This window comes from Rana temporaria, chromosome 3 (assembly GCF_905171775.1).
Source record: "Rana temporaria chromosome 3, aRanTem1.1, whole genome shotgun sequence".
Lineage (NCBI taxonomy): Eukaryota > Metazoa > Chordata > Amphibia > Anura > Ranidae > Rana > Rana temporaria.
Window position 1 is genome coordinate 388,588,287 of NC_053491.1, and position 17,516 is coordinate 388,605,802.

The 17,516-nt window shown below is 44.0% G+C and overlaps 1 protein-coding gene across 8 annotated transcripts in view; it reads left to right on the forward strand.

Moving 5' to 3' along the window:
• DNM1L (dynamin 1 like) overlaps nucleotides 1-17,516 on the forward strand; it is a 59,279-nt gene that overhangs the window by 14,808 nt on the left and 26,955 nt on the right. For 5 of the 8 annotated variants that reach the window (XM_040345765.1, XM_040345773.1, XM_040345766.1 and 2 more), the window contains exons 2-9: nucleotides 885-1,032; nucleotides 3,713-3,745; nucleotides 9,706-9,752; nucleotides 10,647-10,718; nucleotides 15,023-15,109; nucleotides 15,222-15,384; nucleotides 15,920-16,040; nucleotides 16,432-16,563. In XM_040345765.1, coding sequence (XP_040201699.1) covers nucleotides 885-1,032; nucleotides 3,713-3,745; nucleotides 9,706-9,752; nucleotides 10,647-10,718; nucleotides 15,023-15,109; nucleotides 15,222-15,384; nucleotides 15,920-16,040; nucleotides 16,432-16,563 — 803 coding nt within the window. The remainder of the gene's footprint in view (nucleotides 1-884; nucleotides 1,033-3,712; nucleotides 3,746-9,705; nucleotides 9,753-10,646; nucleotides 10,719-15,022; nucleotides 15,110-15,221; nucleotides 15,385-15,919; nucleotides 16,041-16,431; nucleotides 16,564-17,516) is intronic. The other 3 variants (XM_040345767.1, XM_040345770.1, XM_040345774.1) reach the window with 1 other exon arrangement.

Consider the following 17,516-nt stretch of genomic DNA (forward strand, 5'->3'; position numbering starts at 1 on the left):
CATCTGTGATCTTCTGATACTTTGCAGGCTCCATGGTACAAACGTATTTATTAATGCACTTATTTTGTTTGTACACACACACACACACACACACACACACACACTTAAAGGGGTTGTAAAGATACAGTTTATTATTTTTTTCCTAAATAGCTTCCTTTACCTTAGTGCAGTCCTCCTTCACTTACCTCATCCTTCCATTTTTCTTTTAAATGTCCTTATTTCTTCTAAGAAATCCTCACTTCCTGTTCTTCTGTCTGTAACTCCACACAGTAATGCAAGGCTTTCTCCCTGGTGTGGAGTGTCATGCTCGCCCCCTCTCTTGGACTACAGGCGAGTCAGGACGCTCTACGTTGCAGATGGAGAAAGGAGCTGTGTTAGTGGGCGTTCTGACTCTCCAGTAGTCCAAGGGAGGGGGCGATCACAACACTCCTTTAAAAGCAAAATGGAAGGTTGAGGTAAGGGAAGGAGGACTGCACTAAGGTAAAGGAAGCTAGTTAGGAAAAAAAAAATTGTACCTTTGCAACCCCTTTAAGCTACTTAAAATGTAAGATTCGGTACCCATTCCAGCTTATTGGCATTGTGCAGACCTAGCACACACATGGTGATCCTTTAATGCTAACGCTTACACACATCGTATCTTGGCATGTGGGTTTGGCTATTAACGTACATGTTTACACCTCAGTCTTTAGCATATTGTGTTTTCTGCACTCAAACTTTAACAGGATTTTGGATAAAGCTACAGTCACCTAAAAGCACCTTTTTATTATGCCCATTATAGTTCCATGATGCCAGTATACAAGTATATTGCTGCAATGAGATCCTGTGTTTGTAGCATTTAGCTTCTGTCTCATTTTTCTTCATCCTGTCTGTTATTTCTTCTACAGAGCAGCGGGAAGAGCTCTGTATTGGAGAGTTTGGTTGGTCGGGATCTGCTTCCCAGAGGCACTGGAGTCGTGACCAGAAGACCCTTAATCCTGCAGCTGGTCCACGTGTCACCAGATGACCGCAGAAAAACCTCAGGAGAAGACAATGGTAATCAACTTTTCACATAAGTGCATTCAATTTTCTCACATTTAAAAAATAAATAAAAAATCTCCATATAATGGATGCGGTGAGAAGGTGCTTTGGAACCATCATTGAGCATTAATGAACCTGCTTACACACATTTAAAAGTCGGCAGCTACAAAAAATAGACACATCTCTCCAGCGATGTGGTTGCCTAAAGCCTCGCTCCTCTCTGCGACGACGACATTCTAACTGCGTCCCCGGCTGTGGCTTCACAGCCGTGCGTGCACTGCGCATGCATGAGCCAGGCTGTAAATGGCCGGGCAATCTTCTGGGACCTATGGCGTGTCCCAGAAGATGCAGGGAGGGGGGGTGGAGAGGTGAACTTCCTTCCGGCGGTGCCAGGGGAGGAAGTGGGCTCTGGGTGCCTGTAAAATCTGGGTATGCGCTCCCCCTCAAAAAAAGACATTCCAAATGTGGCATGTCAGGGGGTCACCAGCACTTAAAGCGGAACTCACCTTTTTAAGGGTCCTTTCACACGGAGCGGACTGTTTCTTTGTCCGCTCCGTGTGTCCGCCAAAGCTCAGCGGGGATCATCCGTCATCCCTGCTGAGCTGTCGGCGGATAGGGCGGTCCCCGCACACAGTGCAGGGACCGCCCTGTCTCTGCTCCGCTCTCCCCTATGGGGGATCGGATGCAGACGGACCGTCTGCATCCGTTCCGCCGGACGGAAGAAAAATAGGGTTTCTTCCGTTCGCAAAAGCGGATCCCGACGGACACGGATGGTCGCGGATGCTCCATCCGCTAACGGACGCGATCCCATTGGGATTCATTACAAGTCCGTAAACGGACTTGTAATGAACGGACGAACGGTCCGCTAGTGTGAAAAGACCCTAAAAGGCATTAAAACATCATGTAAATCACAACTCCACCCAGCTTTTCAGAAGTGTGATCTCGTCTGATTTGGTGTTTAGTGTTTTATGCCGAGCTTCCTTAAGGAGAAACCTCATTTATACCGGCGTCTTTGTAATTCTACAAAGATCCGTGTGCTCTGCCTCCATTGACGCATATAAACTGATGGAGTATTTCCAGACCACCATCATTCCCAGCCTGATCTGTTTTGGAGGATGGGAATAGCAGTGTAAGAAGATCACAGCATCCTGATTGAGTTTTCATGTTATTTTTCTGCATGATGATCAGAGGTCACTGCTGTGAAGAAAACAGAACTTCTTCTTCCAGTAAGTGCCGTCTTGTGGTCAGTTCGGGAATCGTGAAAGATCTGCCAGTAGATGATGTAAAACCTCTGGTAAGATGGAGCATATTGTTCTTCTGCAGACCAAGGGGAAGATTTTTGCTTCAGTATCCTACATATCCCAGGAGGTTGGTAGCTAATGCAGCTGGAAAGGAAATAATTGACAGTGCTCCGGAGCCCCGTGTGAGCTTATGGTTAAGTGGCAGTGCATTTTCTAAATTTGCTTTTTGGCACAAAGATTGGGCTCACTGGTTCCTTAAGAGTGAACCTCTTTTTTTAATATTTAAAGAAAAACAAAAAAAAAAACGTATGCCTATAAGCAGATGAACAAGAATTATTTTTGGCATGGTAGCTCATGAAATTGTGCATTATTTTTTTTAATGTTTTTTTTTTAGGCATTTGGGTTCACTTTAAAGTGGTAATAAGCTCCCATTTGTGATGTTTACCTACAGGTAAGCTTATAATAAAGATATTCAGGCACGCAGCAGCTGGGGACATCACCCCACGCGCTAAAGGAACGGCATACCTGTACCTTTCCTTCAGGGCTGTTGCCGTGACTGGGTCTCCCACACGCATGCGTGGGAGTAACCTTCTTGCGGCTTGTCTGTTGGCCAGAGTCCCCAAACCCGGAAGGAAGAGCGGGTGAAGACGGAAGCGCTTGCAGCAGTGACAGATTAATTTCAAGATAAGGTTCTCATAATGTGCTGGTATGCAGTGCATACTGCACATTAGGATTATTGCCTTGCAGGAGAAGACTTTTTTTTTTTTTTTCTCGCAAGACTTTACTACTGCTTTAAGCAATGCAGCCTTGCCATGGACCCACCTCTACCTGTGAATGGGCAGTACCACACTGATGAGGTCACCCTTGGGCCCTTCCTTCCTGCAGTCCCAACAAATCGCACTGTGCAATATATTAACACCAGACTAGTTCAGGCGTGGGCCCTTCCTCTCCTACTCTGAGTGTTGCTGTACAGGGATTACAGCAGGCTGCTATCACAAAATATTTAGGTACCTATGCTAGTTGTACCTAAACACGGGTTTCATTTTGTAATAATTCCTGAAAAGATTAACATTGGTTACTTTCGCTTCGAAGTGGAGTTGTGCTTTAAGCTTCCAAGATTTGGTGCTTTGTAATAAGTGTTCTAACTGAATGACCTAGGTTAGAATGTTAACATGCACTCAGAGGGGCGTGCGTGTGCGCGTGTGTGTGTGCGTGTGTGTGTGTGTGTGTGTGTGTGTGTGTATGTATGTGTGTGATATTATATCTCTATCTCTATCTCTCCCCCCAACTGAAAACGCCTCCAGGAACACTTTTCTTATGAATATTGATTTGGGACATGAAAAATGGCTGCCTCTTTGAGTTACTTTTTTTATAGGACAGAAAATAAATCATCTTGCCACTAATTCTCTCTGCCTTTTTTTCCCTCTACTTTTTTCTCCCTTTATCAACCCCAGAAATGGACGCCTGGAAAAATCCAAGACTCAAAGGTCTCCTGTTTGCATACCATTCCTTTCCTCCTCTACTCGCATGAGCTTTCACTCCCCCTGCAGACTTCTCTCTAAATCACTGGTTGTCTGTCTTCCTGCTCATTGACCTGCTGGCACTTGTAGTCCCTTCTCAGCTGTAATGGGCACAGTTTCCACCTTCCAGTGCAAATCATTAGTTGGTGGAGCGTGGTAGGGTTTGATGTTCTGTTGGGTCTAGACTGCAGTGAAGGTTTCCCTCTACCCCTGGGATATCCTTGGCAGGTAGAGCAGTGGCACTATGCTACTGGTGTTACTGGCCTGAATTCTCAGTGTGTGCCTATTAAGTGTCCCCAAATGGTCACACACATACTATTATGGGGTGTTCCCTAGTGTATAGTCCATAGTAATATATGAAAAACCCAGACCTGTCTACACAGCTTTTGAGTGGTTGAGGAGATCTGTTGTTCACTGCTGCTTAAGACCGAAAAGGTGACCAAATCCTGCCTTACTTCACCCAAAATAAAAAAAACTGCATTGAATGGAGGTGCTGATGTTTTTTTTTTTTTATCTTATTTTTTTACATTTCCTGTTCTTGGGTTTTATGTTGTCTTTATTTGCAAATCATTTTTTATCACATTGGCTGCAGGTTTATATTGTGCATTGGCTTGCTTATTCCTGTTTGTTTAATGAAAGTTCTTCTCATGTTTTAGTTCTGCTCTTTCACTTATTTAAAACAATTCTGTTTCAATTTCACTCAAATTTTCCTTTGTTCTTGCAGAATACTTCTATTATCAGGTATATTTATTAGTGTTTGCTCAGCACGACGTGTTCTGCCAGTAACCTCACGTATGTGTAGGAGCGACAATTGGCTTCTCAGCAGTGCAGTTTAGCTGTGTGGATATTTAGGAAACAACCTGAGGATTGGCTTGAGAAACTGACACTGTATTCACATTTGTCTGCATTAAACACGTGTTGCCATTAAACTCAGTCATGCGCATTGACGTGTTTTTAATGCACTTTATGGCAACATGCAGTTTTATTAAAAAGTGTGAATGCGCATTTTTTTTAAACTGACGCAAAAGCAGCAAAGGTCGCTCGCCCAATAGCACAGGTACTTCTCAGGGTCTCATTGCCATTGTTTTTTTCCTGTATAGACACATTAAATGATTATCATTCTTTTGACCTTTTTAGTGGGACCCCATTTAGGCTTCTGACCTGTAAGATGCTACCCAAGGCACTAGAGTCCTTCATGAAGATGGTTAACTGAAAGGTGGAAACAAAGCTGGGACTGTTGATCATAATTAACTTGCATTCTATTTTTTGTTTTGTTTCTAATCTAACAAAGTTAAAGAGTTGAGGCTTGCAAGGGTGCTGGGGTCAGAAGGAAGGCCCACAAAAGACGCAGCGGGGCCTGGCCGAGTGCGGGAAGTTTTTCCCAGGTCTACCTTAGGCGTTGGTATTTGGCACACGGGAGCCTAGGACTTCCCTAGCTCTGCATTTACATTGCTGATCTGAGTGTGGGAATGGGGGGGTCACATAGCTAAGATCAATGCATTATAATCCAACTGGTTGCTGATCCAGGCTACGCGTTTCATGTTAAAGCTACTGTACAGAGAAAGTGTAGAGGGGGTTTTCTGCCAGGCTGATTGTAAGTGCACAGATGCTGTGGCCCTTTCATGTCCCAATCATGTGACCCTTTATTAGCCAGGTGCTTCTGTGGTTCTGTCGGATGAACTTTAGCGGTCACACATTTGCTTTGCCGTGTCAACCACAGGACACTCTGAGCACTTTGTTTTCTAGGCTGTAACATGGCAGCAGTAATAAAAGTGGGGTTTTCTGGTACAAATGCATCCAGAAACATGGTAGGGATATTGCGTATTGCTTGTTTTGGGATCCGTGGAAGCAAAGCGGCACACATCTTGAACACACGCTGTATCTTTTTGGTTTTGTGTAGAGAGGGGAGGGTTAGGACCTCTTCTAGGTTATAACTGATATCCAAAGCACAAAGGCATTTCTCCTCTTAAACTAATTTTATTTTTTATGTTTTTTATGCTTTTTTTAAATGTTTTTGCTTGACATACACTTTAAAAACTGCCATAGGAAATACAGTCAGTTCTTTTTTTTTATACTTCACTTTATTTCACCAGTTCGGCTTTCCCTTCTGTACACCCCAAGACCTAGAGCAATTTTTACATTCATGCTATTGGTCTGTTTATTTGGCAATAACTGTGATTTTATTGCCCCCCCACTGCATACTCTGAAGGATATTCACATCTTTTGAACATGTTGCATCTGTATTTAGGATGTAACTTGTTAAATCAGACACCCATAACCTGTTCTTCCCTGTAACAGTGGTCGAGGGTTCCTCTTCCCGCAGTCCTTGTTTGATTTAAATCAACATGTCACTTATTACAAAGGGAACTGTGAATGCATAAACTACAAGTCCCATCTTCCAGCATTGCAGACAGATTTGTAGTTTCAATAGACTGTGTGAGCGTGCTGATCAGCATCCACGCAATCCATTGACACTTTCTGCAGCTGATACTGACAGACTGTACAGAGGCATGGGCACAGAGCTGTAGGCAGTGTGTGCAGGAGCCTAACATTGCATCCACCATCCACTGATCGTGAGTGCAATGCTCTGCAGGCTCTTGTGAAAATAAATAAATGCACTTTTTTATTTATTTTTGCAGGCAAAGGGGAGGAGGGCTCGAGTCTGCCTAATGCTGAGACAAGGGGGTGCTGCAGCTGCACAGGGAGGCACAGGATCTATATGAGATATTTTGTTGTACCCTTTGCTGCCAACTGCTGGGTCAGGGGAGCAGAGACTAACCGCTCTGTGGCTGCACAGAGAATTGCACTATCTGGCGGAGGAGTTCTGTCCTATGCTGCCAACTGCTGAGACCAGGTGGGGGTGGAGACGAGAGGTTTCTCAGCTGCAGGAGAGGCGTGGGTGCCACATGAAACAGCCTGGCAGGTCATATTTGGCCCACAGGCCTTGTGAAGTAGATTAGTAGTAAAAAATAAAATAAAAATTCTTATAATGTTTTCTCCTTCACTGACGGGTACTGATGAGGTGGCACTGATGTATAGAATTGGCGGCTACTGAAGGGCACTGACAGGCATTACTGATGGGGCACTGATTGGCACATATATGGTCACTGACAGGTGTTGCTGTTGGGGCAGACACTGGCATATGGGCTGATGGGCTGCGCTGATAATTGATTATTAGCACATTGATTATCGGCGCAGACCTCCCCTCTTGACAGGGAGAGCCGTCGATCAGCTCTCCCTGTTGGTGCGAACCAAGGAAAGCCGTTTACTGGCACTTCCTGGTTCACGCTGTGATTGGTCACAGCTGATCACGTGGCAAGGAGCCTCCGGAGACTCCTTACCACGATCGGAGATGCGGTGTGTCAGAGTACCAGCACCAACGATTGCCGCGCTGCGTGCCCATGTGGGCGAGCACTGGCATTTTATTCTGCTGGACGTCATATGATGCCCAGTCAGGATAACTGAACCACCACCTGGCCTACAGCAGAATGGGGAAGTGGTTAAACACTCTGTAAGACCTCGGTCCTTTTTTTGACAGCTGCAGCTGCTGTCTTTACACTGCAACTCCCCGCTGTCATTTTGACTGTTGGGAGTTGCCAGCAGTTGCAAAGAGAGGCGCAGCATAGGGGCAGGGCAAGGGAGTGCGTAGCACATTTAGTATTCACAACACGTAATTCTGCTATTGTGTTTTTGTTCAATTTATAAGCTACCAGTTTGCAGCAGTTAGAAGATGTACAAAAGAAAGGAATGGGGTTTTGATGTAGGTTAGCCATACACTTTTTAGAATTCTGTGGTTTAGCCAAAACCGCGTGGGTGGGAAACTTTCCCTGTTGGCTGTTGTATTTAGACAGCTGCGTAACAATCGCCTCTCAATACCTGAACAGTGGCTGTATCTGATTTGGATGCAGTTGCTGTTTGACAGTTTTCCACCTAGCTCCTTCAATCTTGCCCACAGAGCCACCCACGACTTGGACGATTGAGCAGTGTGTGGCCAGCCTTAGTCCAGATTGGGCTTATTCTTTTAGCTGTAAAGTGGCTGATATTGCTGTCAGAACTACATTATAGACCTGTGGAATAGATTTTAAGAAGTGGGAAAGGTTTGTGAAAGAACTTCTATTGCCATTTATGGAAGGCAAGCCGTGTGTTGGCAGTTGTCTAGTGCTGGATGTCGGTGACGGCTGTGGGAATACACAGATCTCTCTAGCTGTCAGTGTACACAGATCTCTCTAGCTGTCAGTGTACCCGTGACTTGGCTTATTAGAAAGGGAAAATGCCTCAGGCTTGTTGTATGGACACCGTATGACTCATACAATGTTTCTGTGTATAAAACGTCACATGTACTAGTTTTCTGTCTGTGATGGAGGTGTTGGGCCTCTGTTTATGTATGTTTCCCTGGTAATCTGCATAGAGGAATGGTGAGCTTGTTGAGCAGAGCAGCCTGAGTCATTGGTGTTTTTTTTTTCTCTTTGCCAATGTGAAATCCAGGTTTAATAACCACATTCACACAATTGTGTTTTCAGTTCTTGGTAGTTGCATTCACACATGTGTTGAAAAATGCACTGCAACCTTAAAGGGGTTGTAAAGGTACAATATTTTTTCCTAAATAGCTTCCTTTTCCTTAGTGCAGTCCTCCTTCACTTACCTCATCCTTGCATTTTGCTTTTAAATGTCTTCTGAGGAATCCTCACTTCCTGTTCTTCTGTCTGTAACTCCACACAGTAATGCAAGGCTTTCTCCCTGGTGTGGAGTGTCGTGCCCCCCCCCCTCCTTGGCCTACCGGAGAGTCAGGATGCTCTCTACATTGCAGATAAAGGAGCTGTGTGTTAGTGGGTGTCCTGACTTTCCTGTAGTCCAAGGGAGGGGGCGAGCACGACACTCCACACCAGGGAGAAAGCCTTGCATTATTGTGAGGAGTTACAGACAGGAGAACAGGAAGTGAGGATTTCTCAGAAGAAATAAGGACATTTAAAAGCAAACTCGAAGGATGAGATAAGTGAAGGAGGGACTGCACTAAGGTAAAGGAAGCTATTTAGGAAAAAAAATACCTTTACAACCCCTTTTTTCATGAGGTGGATATCTACCTGAACATGGGAGAAGTCAAAGATCACCGGGCACAGTGTCACTTCTTAACACCTGATTTAAACCTTCTATTTGAGGTAGGTGGTGAGGAGGCAACATATTGCCTCCTCACTACCCGTCAAACACACTCAGATTGCTTTTCAGAGGAGCAGCAGTGCCTGTGGCACTTGTGAATGAGCCCTTGGTTGTGTTCAGAAGTGGCACTCTTAGGACTCGTTCTTACAAAGTTGGGGGGGGGGGGGGGTGGTAAAAACCCTGAGTTTGATTTTGCAGATTTACCACTAGGTTAGCTGTGCTTTACCATAGACTTCTATTATATCTTGATGGTGCACCAAACCAGCAGGATATGATGGTCTATGGCTAAGGGCAGGAAAGTTGCAGGTACATGGCACTGCACCCGCGGTGTGGGTAAACCACAGTGCATCAGTGTGAAAGCGACCCTATACTATTATGCCCAGGGTGTTGCTTCACACTGACCTAAAGATCTGTTCTTTCCTGCTGCTGGCACCACTCTGGACCCGGGATAAAAGTTGGAGTGCAGTTGGTATCACTCCACATGGGACAGAAGCCGGCACTAAAGAGGAGGCATCGGCTTATGCGGCTCTTCTTCCCTACTACAGCTCCAAATTTCCATGTAGTTCCTCTGCATTGCACTCTGTTTGATGCTCTGGGATGGCAGATCAGCAAGACCAGACCACAATCTACCAGTTACCTGCAACTTATGACATCTTCATTTTTGATTTAAGTTTGCAGTAGTCCATCTTCTATTTGAAAAGACCATCACCCTAACTGTATGTGAGGATGCAATGGACTGTTTTGTTCACTACTTTTTTTTTTTTTTTTTTCAGGAGTGGATGCCGACGAATGGGGTAAATTCCTACATACAAAGAACAAGGTATGCTGATTGGGGCGGGGGGTCCATTTAATTCCGTGTAGTTGCAGCTCAGAAAATGAAAGGAGGAGGTTTTAGGTTGAATTTACATAGGTTTTTTTTTTTTTTTTTTTTTTTGCACAAAAGTTATAGCGTCTACAAACTATGGGATAGATTTAGGGACTTTTTTTTTTCCCCCCCTAGTTATGTCGGTGATCAGCGATTTTTAGCAGGACTGGAACATTGCGGTGGACAATTTGGACACCAAGTGACACTTTTTGTGGGCCAGTGACACCAATACAGTGATCAGTGCTAAAAACAAAATCACAGTATAAATGACACTGGCAGGGAAGGGGTTAACATCTGGGGGAAATGAAGGGCTTACGTGTGTTCTGTGTGTGCCTACTGTGTGGGGGATGGACTTCCTGCAGGAACAGAGATCTGTGTTCCTGATTAGCAGAAAGCACAGATCTAATCCCTCACCACTCTATTCAAAACTTAAAAAAGGGGAAGAACATCTGTCCGTTTTTATTGTCTGTGTCCCTGTTAGGGAGATTTACCCCCTCTTGCTTTGTCCTGTTTATCATTATCCGTGAAAGCAAAAGAAAATCATTTTGGGTTGTCCCCAGTAAAGTAATAGAGGGGATATCTTCCAATGAGCACTCTAGTTCTGGCAATGATGGCAAAAATAAACCTGTCGGGGGTTATAAACCCTCCCTTACTCTATCCAAAAAAATAAGTTTTGCCTATAGTTCTACATTAAGCGATACTGTAGTAGTGGCCTCCTATTAAATAAACATTTCATATAGCTCTTCAGAGACTGGTTATTTTCTTCTTCTATCATCACTTTTGTATGTTCTGTGCTGTGTACTTTGAACTTCATCTGAATTGTGGAATTAATGTCCACTCTCATTTCAGGTTTACTCAGACTTTGATGAAATCCGGCAAGAGATCGAGAATGAAACTGAAAGAATATCTGGAAACAACAAAGTAAGGACTCATTTGCACTTGCTTCGGCTTCAACATACATTAACGGCTAGTTTAAACGTGCTTCCAAACAAGGCTTCGGACACGCTTTGTTAAAGCTCTTGTCGCGAAATAAAATGGTTCGCTTGCAGTCCTGTTTACAACTGCTTTTGCTTTGGCTTTGTTTAAAAAATTATACCCCATGTCGCTTTAGTGGTGCTTCAAAGCCTCCATCGAAGTCTATGGCAAATTTCGCTTGAAGCCTCGTCGAAGCACCAAGCAAAAGCAAGGTGTAAACAGGACTGTAAGCTAACCATTTTATTTAGTGACAGGAGCTTTGACTGGCGTTCAGAGAGCTTTAACAAAGCGTGTCTGAAGCCTTGCTTTAAAGAGGAAGTAAACCCTGATGCGTGTTACTTCCTCTGTTTCCCTGCAAAGGTAAAGCATAGTGGGCTGCTATGCATCGCATAGTAGCCCATTATGTGAAACTTGCCCGCAGGAGAAGCCCGCAATGTCCCTGTCTTCCTTGCTAGTAGCGAGTGTCCATTGTTTACCCCTGTTCTTTCCGGGGCCGCGAACTTCGGCTCTGTGACTGGCCGAAGTCGCGTGACGTCACTCCCGCACATGCGTGTGGGAGCCGCCTTTAATGGCATGACCCAAGCTAGAAACGGCACAGCGTGCCCTTTCTAACTCCGGCACATGCACAGAAGAAATCGCCGTATGGTGATTTGCAAATATCTTAGACCGTGCAGGTCTGGGAGATATTTCAAGCACCTACAGGTAAGCCTTAATCTAGGCTTACCTGTAGGTTAAAGTGGTTGTAAAGGGTTTACAAACACTTTAAGATCATTGTTATTACAAAGCAGCCAGAGCACTAAACTGCTGTGTGATTCTATAGACCTATGTTCAAACTCGCCTTTGTTCTGTCATGATTGCATGCCAGATGGATTTACTTCCTTTTTCACCAGCTGAAGCAAGACTTTATTTTCTGTCATATGAGGAAGATGAAACCGGAAACTTATAAAACGGTCTTTAGCCTGTTAGCTGTTGAAGGAATCAACTTTGTTCAAAAAACTCCTAGCAAAGCATTATAATTACATTTGTACTGGCAATGGCTTTTTTCCCCTCACACAGGGCCAGAGTTTGTTTTAGAACTCTTGGCATGGATGATTGCAGCCAAGTAGAATAGAACTCCTTTTCTCCAGTCTAAGACAGACTTGAATTGGAGTTTTACTGTTGGATTGCAGAGGCATTTTTATCCCTCTGACATGGACCTCATTAGGTTCAATTCACTAAGCTATGGCGCATGTCATATTTGTCGTAATGATTAATCTTTTACAGCCCGTGACTGTTACTTTCAGCTTTCATTGGGAAAGTCTTTATGGCTAACATTCCTTATAGCTTATCCACTACCTGCCCAACGTACGTAATGGGACGTCCTTGGATTTGTGCGGGGATATCTGAATGATGCCTGCAGCTACGGGCATCATTAAGATATCGTCTTTTTCAGCCGGCGATTCTCTGGCCGAACAGCCACTATCCTTTGTTACGGGCAGTGAGAGGGGACGTCGCCCTCCGGTGCTTTTACAGACTCTCCGCTGAGTCGGAGAACAGATCCGCCGGCCCCAGATGTTTATAATAGAGAGTTCCAGATCGTTGCCGAAAATCTCTATGATCGTCTCCGGCTGGGTGTGATGTTATGACGTCATGCCCGGCCTTTGCATTAAAAAAAAAGGCACCGCCCCGGCTGGGAAGCCGAGATCGATCGCACGTGCGTGTGTTTTTTGGGATTTCAGGCTTCCCAGCCTAGATGTGAGGTCGTATTGCCCCCCCCCCCCCCCCCCCATATCTCACTGTAAAGAGGACCTGTCATGTAATAATCCTATTACAAGGGATGTTTACATTCCTTGTAATAGGAATAAAAGTGATTACATTTTTTTTTCCTCAAAACATGTAACCAGTAAAAAAAAATTCAGAGAATCGCCAGCATCCTATTTTCCAATATTCTCATATACAGTGTTGTAGTAATCTATGGAATGTAAGCCTCTATACCATAAGTGACCACCCTTTGGCCCTCCAGCTGTTGCAGAACTACAAGTCCCATGAGGCATTGCAAGCCACTGACAGTTAAAAGCATGACTCTCAAAGGCAGAAGCATGATGGAACTTGTAGTTATGCAACAGCTGAAGGGCCATAGGTTGAGCACCCATGCTCTATAGCAGTGATGGCGAACCTTGGCACCCCAGATGTTTTGGAACTATATTTCCCATGATGCTCATGTACTCTGTAGTGTAGCATCATGGGAAATGTAGTTCCAAAACATCTGGAGTGCCAAGGTGCGCCATCACTGCTCTATAGTATATAATTGGGCTAAAGGGGAATATGGAGGGGTATCATCATCACTAGAGGAATCCAAATGGGAAGAATGGACTGTCTTGCTATCAAAGGACTAAATACAAAACTGAAAATATATAAGTATTTTTATTGTATTCAAATTGATAAAAATAACACGCATCACATGTTTACAACCATACATTTTAAATACAAAAACAATGCCGTAGAACCCTTCACAGTACACCAACCCAGGGTATATACACCCGGGCTTGGTGTACCGTACCTGGATAATGTTTTTTACCTTGGCTTGATGTCGGCTGTGTTTTTTGTGTGGGTTTTTTTCTGAGAATTTCTCAGAGAAATGTTCATCTAAAATCAATCTAAAAGGCCAAAATACTTGCCTAAATTTGCAGTGACGTGCTGGGTCCGATTCAGAGTATCTTCTGGACTGCAGAATATCGGGTCCTTTTGTTAGGTGCCCACCTCACTTCCCTTGTGATTTGCAGATTTCCCATGGGCTGTCCAGCGATAGTATCTCCACAGGCTACAGAAGATTGCAGCCGTGCTTGAACACTGGATCACCAGTCTTCACTTCCAGAAGAGGCGTTGCAGAGGGTCATGTGATGGCAAACTAAAATGGTGTTATTGGAGATTTTGAAAAATGAGTAGGCGGTATTGAGCGGGCAATAACTGCCTTGAGATGTGATAAAGCAAATGATTCAGGACGGCTGCAATTCCAATAATTCTTTTTTTTATTGAAGCTTCATATGACTGGTGCTTGGTCATTACCTGCATTAAGATGTGATTTAAAGAGTCCTAACTTCAAAATGCAGTACTAGAAATTGTGCTTTTCATTTAAAGGAGTTGTAAATGCAGAATATTTTATCTTAATGCATTCTGTGCATTAAGATAAAAAAAACCTGTGTGCAGCAGCCACCCCAGCACCCCCTAATACTTACCTGAGCCCATCTTTATGCAGCAAAGTTGCACGAGTGTCTTAGCTTCCCGGGACTCCCAGCAGCACGATGCGTTTGGCTCCTGCTGCTGTCAGCCAATCAAGAGAGAAAAGGGACAGGTCATGGCTCAGTGTCTGAAAGGACACACAGAGCTGCGACTCCGGGTGCCCCCACAGCAAGCTGCTTGCTATGGGGGCACTTAACAGGAGGGAGAGGCCAGGAGCACAGAAGAGGTACCCAAGAGGAGGATCCCGGCCACTTTAACCACTTAAGGACCCCTTCACGCCGATATACGTCGGGAGAATGGCACGGCTGGGCACAAGCACATACCTGTACGTCCTCTTTAAGAGCCCAGCCGTAGGGTCGCGATTGCGCCGCAGGCGGTGTGCTCGCGACCCGGTCCGAAGCTCCATGCCCACAGGACCCACGGACCCGATCGCCGCCGGTGTCCCACGATCGGTCACAGGAGCTGAAGAACGGGGAGAGGTGTGTGTGTGAATTTTTTTTTACAAAAAATAGGTAGAATAATACGTATCGGCCTAAACTGACGGAATTTTTTTTTATATATTTTGCCGATATTTATTATAGAAAAAAGTAAAAAATATTGCGTTTTTTTTTTTTTTTTTTTAATTGTCGCTCTATTTTTGTTTTATAGCGCAAAAAATAAAAACCGCAGAGGTAGTCAAATACCACCAAAAGAAAGCTCTATTTGTGGGGAAAAAAAAGGACGCCAATTTTGTTTGGGAGCCACGTCGCACGACCGCGCAATTGTCAGTTAAAGCGACACAGTGCCGAATCGCAAAAAGGGGCAAGGTCCTTAACCTACATAATGGTCCGGGTCTTAAGTGGTTAAGGAGAAATTACAGTGATTTGTAAAGAGACCTTTTCACCCAGACAAGAAGTCATTGATTTTTGTGTATGGTTAGATGTTTTCTGCATACTATCATGTCATATGATCGTTTTCTGTTGGCAGCATACTGAATTGCATGTCAACCACAATCTTTTATCCATGCAATTTTCCATCTATCGTTTGTTTAGGGTATTAGCCCAGAACCTATTCATCTGAAGATCTTCTCTCCTCATGTCGTCAACCTTACGCTAGTGGATTTACCAGGGTTAACCAAGGTACTAGTTGCTCAGTACTGCCTATTTATTAAACGGAATAGATTGATAAATAAAAGGGAACTAATAACCATTATACTTGTTAATTTTAATATGAATCTCTTCCCTTTTTTAGGTACCAGTGGGTGACCAGCCCAAGGACATTGAAGTACAGATCAGAGAGCTAATTTTTCGGTATATCGGCAACCCTAATTCCATCATTCTAGCAGTCACTGCTGCCAACACGGATATGGCAACATCTGAAGCTCTGAAAATAGCCCGGGAGTGCGATCCAGACGGTGAGCTTCAGATCTTTGCTTTCAAGGTGTAAATGCATTCCCTGAATAGAGCAGCATCTCCTTTTGCGTTCTATGCCAGCCTTATGGATGGATCAATAAACATTAATGTTTAATGATTTGATCTGCTGAGCCCTATTATTGGAGCTTGTAACCATAGTGTTCTATAAAAAATTGTTAAAGCCCTTTCCACGCCCACTAAATGGTAATGCAGAAGCAGATTGAACCTGCATTGTACTGCCATGACCTTATTTTTTTGGATGAAGCCAAGTAACTGTGCTGCTGTGCTTGGGGACAGCACTTTGTCCTAGAGATGATTTAAGGGTGGTGGTAGGGGGTATCCATAATCCATAATTTTTAGTATGCACCTGAAAAGGCTCAGCATCACTGCCTCAGAACAGCCATGCAGCTCAGAAGTTGGAAATCTACTCACTTCTCACAAGTTCTCCTTTAAGGGCACCACAGGCAGTGGGAGTGTTCGTAAGGCAGCTTATTCTACAGAGATTCAGGGTTTTCCTGGTTACTTTTGTTTTGACAGGCAGGAGAACGCTCGCCGTGATAACCAAACTGGACCTCATGGATGCTGGGACAGACGCCATGGATGTCCTCCTAGGGAGGGTCATACCAGTTAAACTGGGCATCATTGGAGTTGTCAATAGGTAGGAATTGTGTGCTTAATAAAAATCTGTGTATATATTAATATAATTGTACTATAATATAGTCATTCTGGTAAAATATAATTCAAGTGCTTAATGTATTCCCAGTCCTTGCTTGCTGCACATACTCCTTTCTCTTGCTTCCTGGAAATTGGTACAATAGCCAATTATAAGCTTACACAAGGATAAGGACTTTTTAATAAACTGAATGTTTACCTTGTTTGGGCAAAGCACGTCTTTGTTTCAGACAAGAAATTTATTTTATTAATTGCATTTTTTTGTTTGTACTATGGAATAATTCTTGGTTTTAACATGGCTTGTTCTGTGTCCAGGTATACTTCTGGCACTCCATAGACTCTATATTTAATGGAAACTACTGTATTTATTGTTTCAGGAGTCAGCTGGATATTAACAATAAAAAGATTGTCGCAGACTCAATCCGGGATGAATATGCTTTTCTTCAGAAGAAGTATCCGTCTCTGGCCAATAGGAATGGAACCAAGTACCTGGCACGTACCCTGAACAGGTAACAACCAGCAGGGAGCCCTAATGTAGGCCTGAGGGCTGTGATAAGGTGGGTAAGTGCATATTTTGTTACAGTGGACCTTGCACCTCAGTGATGAGGTCTGCTTATACAAAATATCCCTCCTCCCTAAAATGCCGAAACAAAATGCAAATGATTTGGAGGGGAAAGGTTACGTAATAATCTTGCCTTTCTCCAGCTTCCTCCGGTGGTGCCTAGCCAAGGGTGATGCCATACTTCTGGCCAGATCATGAAGAATGTTGAGTAGCTCAGGTCTCAAGAAGACACGCCTACACTGTTTTGCAGCAATATTTGGGCTATTCTGCATTCTCGGGGATCTTGTCAGCAGGAGAATGTAGTCATCCCCCTACACCACAGAAGTCAGGGAAAGGTTAGTATATTCAACCATCTCCCCCCAGGTTCTTTTTTGCACTTTTACGCAGTGTTTAAGGAAAATGGAACATGCCTGGGGTCCAAAGCCTGTTTTTAATTTTCTACATTTACATAACTCTGAGACTTTATCACTGGCATTTTGTAGAGTACATAAACCATTACATCAGTCCAAATAACTTGGTCTAATGCTGCCCTTACAGTCAAACATACAGTACACAACACTGCCAATACAGGTGCAAGTCTTTTTAAAGTAAACGTAAACTCAGTAGGTTAAGACTCATCTAAGCTTAAAGTAACCTGGTCACCATAGTAGTTATAACTTATGTAGGCACACGTTTCCAGACCTTTCCTATAAACATCCAGTTATGCAGGCACCATACTTACTATTGTTTTAAAAAAACCATAGGGAGTATGTTTGCATTTCAGAAAGCCGTGCCTCCTGCACACCAGGCTCTGACAGGTTGCAGCTACAAAAGCAGACTGTGATTGGCTAAAGCATCAATGCAAATGGGATGGTGGGATGTGGCAGCTGAACAGACAATGGTAATTTCATGCATGCCATG